This window comes from Anarrhichthys ocellatus, unplaced genomic scaffold (assembly GCF_004355925.1).
Source record: "Anarrhichthys ocellatus isolate YVR2014 unplaced genomic scaffold, GSC_Weel_1.0 scaffold170, whole genome shotgun sequence".
Taxonomy (NCBI): domain Eukaryota; kingdom Metazoa; phylum Chordata; class Actinopteri; order Perciformes; family Anarhichadidae; genus Anarrhichthys; species Anarrhichthys ocellatus.
The window spans coordinates 1-9111 of NW_022280200.1; the positions used below are offsets into that span (position 1 = coordinate 1).

The 9111-nt window shown below is 46.7% G+C and overlaps 2 protein-coding genes and 1 non-coding gene across 3 annotated transcripts in view; 2 read left to right on the forward strand and 1 right to left on the reverse strand.

Annotated features, from left to right (window-relative positions):
- Nucleotides 1–63: 63 nt before the first annotated feature.
- On the reverse strand, nucleotides 64–7711 carry adsl (adenylosuccinate lyase). The gene is made up of 12 exons (XM_031878261.1): nucleotides 7423–7711; nucleotides 5502–5705; nucleotides 5245–5289; nucleotides 4988–5067; nucleotides 4689–4860; nucleotides 4538–4584; nucleotides 4257–4347; nucleotides 3777–3846; nucleotides 3542–3689; nucleotides 1618–1798; nucleotides 1355–1531; nucleotides 64–1241 (listed from the first exon to the last, which is right to left on the reverse strand). The coding sequence occupies exons 1-12, from the start codon at nucleotides 7564–7566 to the stop codon at nucleotides 1155–1157; spliced, it is 1446 nt and encodes a 481-aa protein (XP_031734121.1). The 5' UTR covers nucleotides 7567–7711; the 3' UTR covers nucleotides 64–1154.
- trnak-cuu (transfer RNA lysine (anticodon CUU)) lies at nucleotides 168–240 on the forward strand. The gene has a single exon. It is a non-coding gene; the product is annotated as a tRNA-Lys (tRNA).
- A 1044-nt stretch (nucleotides 7712–8755) lies between the features above and the next one.
- LOC116400438 (GTPase IMAP family member 8) overlaps nucleotides 8756–9111 on the forward strand; it is a 6319-nt gene continuing 5963 nt past the window's right edge. Inside the window, exon 1 of the mRNA XM_031878273.1 lies at nucleotides 8756–9061. Within this exon, the coding sequence (XP_031734133.1) occupies nucleotides 9031–9061 (31 nt within the window). The 5' untranslated portion in view covers nucleotides 8756–9030. The remainder of the gene's footprint in view (nucleotides 9062–9111) is intronic.

Below are 9111 nucleotides of genomic sequence, written 5' to 3' on the forward strand. Positions count from 1 at the left end.
CCGACAATCAGCATCCTCCCAGACCACTGATGTCAACAGTGGGGGATGGGTTGGTGGAGGTGTGTGTTGCAGGACTGAAGGCCACCCCTGAGAACAGAAGTCCACAGTACAAAAGACTATCACCCAAGGTGGGATTCGAACTCTCAACCTTTTCTTTGATGTACCAGGCCCGGCTAGCTCAGACGGCAGAGCATGAGACTCTTAATCTCAGGGTCGTGGGTTCAAGCCCCACGTTGGGCTTCGGAGTTATATATAGATATATAGATAGATATATCTCAATGAAACGGGGAATAATGTCATGCTGTATATGTGGCCGTTATGGAAATGTATATTGCATTTTGGAGGGATCTCCATGAGCAGGGACGGGTGTGTTGTATTTTTATAAGCAGTTTGCTTTTCGCTATGCAGAATAATATCCAGAATAATAAATTTTATTTATATAGCGCTTTTCATAAAACTCACACTTTACATTAAAAATCATATATAAAAGCAATACACTAAAATACACAATAGTGAATATAACTTCTATATGAAGTATTTGCTTTATTAATAATAACCGTATTGTGTTTAAATGACAATTGTCATAAAGTTATGATGTTACAGTAGGTGGAGGTATGCACCTTAAACGTTGGTTTGTAGTCCGCCAATAAACTGAAGAAGACGTCATCAGTCCTTCATCCAATCAGTGGACTGGGCGCCGTATTAGTCCCCGCCCCCCAGAGATACCGCCACCAGGAAGTTAAGAGGAGGAAAGTGACAGATGAACACAGCCCGCTGCGCCACTAAAAGGTAAACTTGTCATAGCTTCTCAGCTAACGCGAGTTAAGTGACAGTTTGAACATTTTGGGACCTTTTTACTGAGTTTGTTTGTCAATAGAAACATTACTCACATCATTTGACCACAATATCATTAATCACCGTCTGTTTGAGTTATATTTCATTTTTTTTAAAGTATGATTTTGAGTATATCACATCTTTTTTTTAACTATTTAAAATGCAGTAGGCAGAAATGAAAACCCCACAATTAAGATGATTCATCCAGTGATTGTTCTTTATTGAGGTGGAGCATTCAGCATGGCCACACACCATGATGAAGTCTCCTTTCCTCAGCTTGTGTGCGAGTCATCGTATCAGTGCGTGTTTGTGTGTGTGTATCAGAGCTCAAGCTCGATCTTGACATCCATCTTAGCCCTGTACGGCTCCAGCATGGGGCGTACTTCTTCAGACAGGAACCTGGTCACCTGGACGAGAGGACACATTACACCTCATTAGTGTACAGATACTCCTGTAATGCCAGAGGAGCGGTCAGGATGGCAGCTAGAGTAAAGACGAAGGGGGGCGGCTCATGTCATACCTGCTGGGGAGCGCGGCCGATAAAGGTCTTGGGGTCCAGTATGGTGTCCAGCTGCCCCAGGACGGGGGCGAAGTAAGGGTCTCGCTGGACTCTGGCCAGCAGGTCGTTATCACCACCCTCCTGCTTGACCACGGCTGCTGCCTCCTGGGACAGAACACGAATCTTCTCGTGGCAGTCCTGAAGCATGTAGACAGATGATATTTAAAGAGCTAAAGTTTATCACATGAAGGATTACAAACTTACTGAACCTATAAACAAAATACCTGTCGGTTTCCTCCAGCCTTCACCATGGCCATAATGATGTTCTCTGTGGCCATGAAAGGCAGCTCGTGGCGGATGTGTCTCTCGATGACTTTGGGGTAGACCACCAGTCCCTCTGTGATGTTCTGCAGGGTGCTGAGGATGATGTCAGCTGTCAGGAAGGACTCGGGCAGGGAGATCCTCCTGCACACGAGCGAGGGGGTGAGATGAGTAAATACACTGCTCAAAAAAATAAAGGGAACACTTAAACAACACAATGTAACTCCAAGTCAATCACACTTCTGTGAAATCAAACTGCCCACTTAGGAAGCAACACTGACAATCAATTTCACATGCTGTTGTGCAAATGGAATAGACAACAGGTGGAAATTATAGGCAATTAGCAAGACAGACACCCCCAATAAAGGAGTGGTTCTGCAGGTGGTGACCACAGACCACTTCTCAGTTCCTATGCTTTCTGGCTGAAGTTTTGGTCACTTTTGAATGCTGGCGGTGCTTTCACTCTAGTGGTAGCATGAGACGGAGTCTACAACCCACACAAGTGGCTCAGGTAGTGCAGCTCATCCAGGATGGCACATCAATGCGAGCTGTGGCAAGAAGGTTTGTGGTGTCTGTCAGCGTAGTGTCCAGAGCATGGAGGCGCTACCAGGAGACAGGCCAGTACATCAGGAGACGTGGAGGAGGCCGTAGGAGGGCAACAACCCAGCAGCAGGACCGCTACCTCCACCTTTGTGCAAGGAGGAACAGCAGGAGCACTGCCAGAGCCCTGTAAAATGACTTCCAGCAGGCCACAAATGTGCATGTGTCTGCTCAAACGGTCAGAAACAGACTCCATGAGGGTGGTATGAGGGCCCGACCTCCACAGGTGGGGGTTGTGCTTACAGCCCAACACCGGGCAGGATGTTTGGCATTTGCCAGAGAACACCAAGATTGGCAACTTCGCCACTGGCGCCCTGTGCTCTTCACAGATGAAAGCAGGTTCCACTGAGCACATGTGACAGAGTCTGGAGACGCCGTGGAGAACGTTCTGCTGCCTGCAACATCCTCCAGCATGACCGGTTTGGCGGTGGGTCAGTAATGGTGTGGGGTGGCATTTCTTTGGAGGGCCACACAGCCCTCCATGTGCTCGCCAGAGGTAGCCTGACTGCCATTAGGTACCGAGATGAGATCCTCAGACCCCTTGTGAGACCATATGCCGGTGCGGTTGGCCCTGGGTTCCTCCTAATGCAAGACAATGCTAGACCTCATGTGGCTGGAGTGTGTCAGCAGTTCCTACAAGACGAAGGCATTGATGCTATGGACTGGCCCGCCCGTTCCCCAGACCTGAATCCAATTGAGCACATCTGGGACATCATGTCTCGGTCCATCCACCAACGCCACGTTGCACCACAGACTGTCCAGGAGTTGGCGGATGCTTTAGTCCAGGTCTGGGAGGAGATCCCTCAGGAGACCATCCGCCACATGCCCAGCATGCCCAGGCGTTGTAGGGAGGTCATACAGGCATGTGGAGGCCACACACACTACTGAGCCTCATTTGGACTTGTTTTAAGGACATTACATCAAAGTTGGATCAGCCTGTAGTGTTTTTCCACTTCAATTTTGAGTGTGACTCCAAATCCAGACCTCCATGGGTTAATAAATTTCATTTTCATTGATAATTTTTGTGTGATTTTGTTGTCAGCACATTCAACTATGTAAAGAACAAAGTATTTAATAAGACTATTTCATTCATTCAGATCTAGGATATGTTGCTTAAGTGTTCCCTTTATTTTTTTGAGCAGTGTATGTAGAGGAGGCAAGAGAGAGAAGCCTCTGAATGATCCAGGACCAAATCAGAGATACCCTTCCCTGATTCAGTAACACTGTGGGTTGCCACATAAGCATATCAGTCTATCTCAGTGCATAAGTGTGTCTGGGGTTGTCGACCTGTTGGCGCTGTCGTCCAGCGTCCTCTCCAGCCACTGGACCGACGCGGTCTGCAGCGGGTCGGCCAACAGCGCCACCAGGTGTCGGGCCAAGCTGCAGCAACGCTCTGCACGCATGGGGTTCCTCTTGTAGGGCATGGCGCTGGAGCCTGGAGGAGGAGGGAGACATGTTGACTGCATTACAGGACAATGCGCGAGAATGTGACCGGTGTGAGGCGAGTAATGAGCGACTGTACCAATCTGGTCTTTCTCAAAAGGCTCCTCGATCTCCTTCAAGTTGGCGAGCAGGCGGATGTCTGTACAGACCTGCAGCAGACAGACGGATGGAGGATGAGACGCACCGATACTAATATCGGTCAGATACGGATTGAAATCTGGAATCAGTTGTTGGTGACAATGGGCCAATCTGGTATCAGACACTATCGTTTTAATAAAGATCAATTCAGCACATCCATATCTATGTATTCTTCATGTTGCCTTATGCATTAAAAGTTGATCCCAGTCACTTCCACACAGCTTTTTGATTAAACACTGGTATCGGATCATTTCTCCAAAGCCCAGGTATCGGTATTGAGACTAAAAAAAGTCTGCTTGGTGCATCCCTCATGTCAAATTCATACTAAGTTAGGTAGAAAAGAGCAAGTCTATAAGAGTGCATGCAGATTTCCGTTAATCACCACGTTTCTCTACGTGTCTCTCCGGATCCTGCAGCTTACCTTGTGAACAGTAGCTCCCAAACTAGCCAGGCTGGACAGACAGTCCACGTCCACCTTACGGCTGTAAGTCTGTCCCGTTACCAGGTAGGCTCTGTGTAGCACGGGAACAACACCATCAGGGCTCATAACGCATAACACCAACCATATTTACACAATGACTGTATGTCATATCCATGTCTGCTGGTCTTGTGTCATAATAATCACATCCCTGAGAGAACAGAAAGGACTCAATATTAGAGGCGGGGGATTGTAAATGTATTTTATTTTACTAGAGAACTTACTTTTTGAAGCCAGCCATCTCTGTCACCATTCTGTCAAGATCTTCCACCTGATGAAGGAAAATATTACATTTATAATCCATCACAAAAAAAACGTTTTCTGAATTATAAATCTTCCATCATTATCCACATGCGATTCAGTGACGATGTATACCTTGTCATGGTCGCCCTGAAAGAGCTGCAGGAAGCTGGCCTGGGTGCCGGTGGTCCCCTTGACTCCCCGGAAACGCAGGTCATCGCGGGGTCGCTGCAGGTTCCGCATGTCCATGGCCAAGTCCTGCAGCCAGAGACACGCTCGCTTTCCTACCGTGGTCAGCTGGGCAGGCCTGCAGGCAGAGGAAGAAGAGGAGGAAGGAGATATGTAAACGCTGCGTGTTCTTGCTCAGAGAAATTACAGCCAAGGGACAACATTGCAAACGGGACGCGTCTGACGGGACGACCCGAGAGACTCACTGGTAGTGTGTGAAGCCGAGCGTGGGGAGGTCAGCGTATTTCTCTGCAAAGTTTGCCAGTCTGTCAATGACTCTGGCCAGCTGTGGAGAAAAAGGGTTTTAGTGGCGAATTATTGCGTAACACACTGATGTTACTCAGGCCCTTTACTGCGGTGATTATTTCTACATTGTTGACTCGTTACTGAACAGCTGAGGCATATCACAATTAGATGCACAACTGAATGTGTGTGTGTTTTCTGGCAAACAGCTGAGCCTCACCTTAGGCAAGAGAATGTCAAACCCATCACGCAGCATAATCAGATCCTAAGGAGGAAACACAGAACCACTTAGGGAACAAAAGAACTACTCGCTTAATCCCAATGCAGTGCTATATTTTATATATGGCAATTTTCTTTTTTTCAAGGCCACATAGCAACTGATCCTTGTTGAAGTCGTTTCATCATTACGAGATCAGTGGGAGAGAAAATAGGAGATTGTTACAGGTAATCGATGGAAAAGCAGTGCATCATAATTACAGTATTGTCTCCCACGTAGCAGGAGGTGGCACCGAGGTGGATGATGGGGGCGGCAGCGGGGCAGCAGTGTGCGAAGGTGTGGACGTGGGCCATGACGTCGTGCCTGAGCTTACGCTCCTCCTCGGCCGCCATGGCGAAGTCAATGTCCAATTCGTGGCTCTCCATCTCCAGAATCTGGGCGTCCGTGATGGGAAGACCCAAAGCCTGAAGGAGGAGAACGAGGGAGACGGGAGAGGAGGGAAACACAGACACGGTGAAAAAAAGGAGGACTTTGCTATCTATCCATTTAGAGAATGGAATATATTAGCCCTGTTACTTAAATTTATTTTCTCATTATTTTATGATATATAAAAAAAAAAAAAAAAAGATCATGTCACTTTAAGATGTTTGAACAGGAGACAGATGTTCTTTTCTACAGTCTTGACAGGCATGTGCTGTCCTCGTGAGATCCTGATTAGATTAGATTGAGAGAGGGGGGGGTTTCACTAGTGATTGAGTAGTCATGTGATGGGACTACAGAATGGGTTTATTGAGAAATTGAGCCCAAACCCCTGAAAGTACATCTTTCCCTCTATGTTACAACTCCAAACCCTGCTGTACCAGGTCAAAAGCAAACAGTGAGCCAGCATAACAAAATGACAAAAACACGACGACAAAAGGCTGCGGTGGTTAGGCTGTTGGACTATTAACATGCAGCCCCCCTCGGGGAGGCGGACTCCTGTTACTGTGACATTCACTGCATGCTATTTTCACTCACAGGCCACACAGCGGCAGCCACAGGCCTCGCTAACTCTGCACAGGCAAAACTGTGGCAAAGCTAAACGCCCTGAAGAGCATCTCAAAAACACTGATCAGTCCTAATTAGTGAGTGGTCATGTGAGGTGATGCATGCGAGAGAGGGTCTGTCACCAGTTAACCCCTCCCTCATCCTCCCTTTTTGATATGACAAATGCAGAATTCACTCTGAGGAATTATAAGCTCGGCAGAGTTAGTGTTTGAGTATTTGTGATGCCCACAGAATTATGTTAATATGCATTTTCAAATCACCAGCATATAATGGTTGGTTAAATTTACCTTGGGTCTTTTGGATAAACCTTGATTGCTGACATGCTAAACATGAGCTCAGGGACCTTAAAGGGGATCACATGCGCCGTCTGGTTTGGGAGCTAAATGTCGAGATGTTTTTCGGCAGGTACTTTCTAATAAGCCCTGACGTCATCAGTACAGACTCACTCTGTGATACCAAGCATTGTTCAAACCCACGTTCATTTATTCAACATTTTGAAAAGACAACAAGTTTCCAAAGAATCCAAATGTATTCAGAGTATTGGGTTTGAGTGTGCAAATGTACTGATGATGAACCTATATATTCTAGGTGGGATACTTTATACTGTCTGACAGTGAGGGGCTTTCTGTCTCTGGTTATCAAAGTAAAGAACACAGGCACAGTATTTGGTGTCCTGGAATATATGTTTGCATCTGTAACTGATCGTTCTATTTTCATAACAAAATTTAACTTTCATTTGTTAAAATGTATTAATAAAAAAGGAAATTTGAATTATGTCTATAAATCAGATTAAACAATATATTTATTTACACGTGGTTTCTGTGTAAATCAAACCTAATACAATTGAAAAGACTTGAATTATGATAAATGATTCCCCTCCGTTTGTTATTCTTCTCATTGTATGCTACATGGAGTACACACAACTCTGCTTGGCTCAGGACATGACAACCCCGCAGGGAGCTCTTAAAGAGGGGGGGGGTCCTCAAAGCTATATTTAGGGGAGGGAACTTGATAAGTCTGCGACCTTCAGAGAACCCTAAGTTCATAAAGCATGAAGAATAGTGCATATATACACAAACCGCTTGCAGGGACGCAGGTTACGGTTGCTATTCTGCAAGCTACAATGTGTCAAACCTTCTCAGCCTTGGCCAGGTAGATCCACAGCTTCCTCCAGGTTGTGAACTTCTTCCTGTCACTGAAGTTGTAGGCCATTTCCTTGCTGGCATACCTCGACACCAGCGGGGAACGGTACTTCATGAACTCCTCAGCTTCCTCCATGTTTGTGAGACGACTTGGTTTTCGCTAAAAACACAAAAGTCTGTCCCGCAACTTCACCTACACACGCTAGCTTCCGCAAGTAGCCGCGCCGCCTTCGGAGCTTGTAGCATCACATGGACGGGGAGGAGCGTTTCTTTTACGACACTACGAGTCGGCGTACGGCGTGAGGTCTGCGTGCGGCACTTGTCACGGGGAGGCTCGACTGAGGTCATCGGCTAATTACTCTTCAATTGTTTTTGTTTAAAACAGCTGCGACGGAACAGAGTAAAAAAAAAAAAAAAACGTGTGCAAGTAACGTTGCGTCAGCACCCGTTACAAAATGTATCATCATGGTTATTACTGTCTTATAACTACATACAACTAATGGTTTTTTTTAACCGTCTTTTCTACACCATTTCGCGTGGGTCCGTGAATGTATCTCACAATGTAGCGTGCATAATTAAGCTGTTAAGGAGCCAAGCATGAGCTCATTCATTTCATTTTTCAGAGCATCCTTCAGAAATGACTCATACTAAGGTGACAGTGCATTGAATTCAATGCAATTAGATAACGGTCTTACAGTCATCTGCTATTTATGGGAGCTTTCATGTATTATGTAAGGTTGCATGTCTTATACATCAATATTTAAATGTATTCATGCAGCATACATCCCCTCCCTGCCTCGCAGTGTTTCTACATCTGCGGGCATCATATAAATAGTTGTGTTTGTGCATGATGCAGCAGCTGGGGAATACATCCAGCTGTAAAGAGAGAACAGAGTGCTCCCTCTCTCTCCCTTTCTCTCTCTCTCTCTTAATCCCTCTCTCTCTCTCCTTTTCTCTCTCTCTCTGTCTATCCATCTTTCTATCTGTCCTCCTGACTGCAGTCTGCATACAGTGCCACGCTGCTGCTGCTGCTGCTGCTGCTGCTGCTGTGTGATACGAGCAAGTGGGAGGAACAGCTTCCTCTGTTTTTGCCTGAAAAAATGACGAGACATCTTTGTGGAGCTGCTGCTGCAGGGGTGGATTTGGCTTCCTGTCTCCTGCATTGCACAGTCTGTCCCCTCTCCTTGGACAGATAAATAAGACAAAAGACGGAGCGGGGAGAGAAGCTACAGAGGGAAGGACGGTAAAGAGCCATAGTGGGGTGAGGGGGTGTGGAGGGATAATAGATAAAAAAAAAGAGGGGGGGGGGGGGGGGGGGGGGGGGGGAGAGAGGTTGAATGGCAGAGGAGGTATGAGGAGAGAAAGGGAGGCAGGGGTAGACACAGGGAACAGAGGGTAGAGTGAGCTATACTGCAGTAGAATGAGGGTTAGAGTGAAAGAGAGAGCAAAGAAGCATTTGAGCTGCCAGCCTTTCGCACGCCATACAGGATCCGTCGCTTTCTGAAGAGGCTATAGCCTAGAAGACGAATCCACCGTGGAGGCGAGAAGGAGAAGGAGGAGGGGGGCTGAGGAGGAGGAAGCCAGAGGTTCTACACACAAGATGGCTGCTGTGTCCTCTGCCTCTGACACTGGTAAGTGGGTTTTCATCCTTTGCTGCACACTTCGCTGCAGGTTTCTCTCC

Excerpts from the sequence above, each read along its gene's own strand:
- adsl (XM_031878261.1), bottom strand. The coding sequence starts at position 7,566 with ATGGAGGAAGCTGAGGAGTTCATGAAGTACCGTTCCCCGCTGGTGTCG. Across the intron at positions 4,348-4,537 it reads GAGATGGCTGGCTTCAAAAA|AGCCTACCTGGTAACGGGAC; the intron begins GTAAGTTCTCTA and ends CGTGCTACACAG. Across the intron at positions 3,847-4,256 it reads TGGGAGCTACTGTTCACAAG|GTCTGTACAGACATCCGCCT; the intron begins GTAAGCTGCAGG and ends TGTCTGCTGCAG.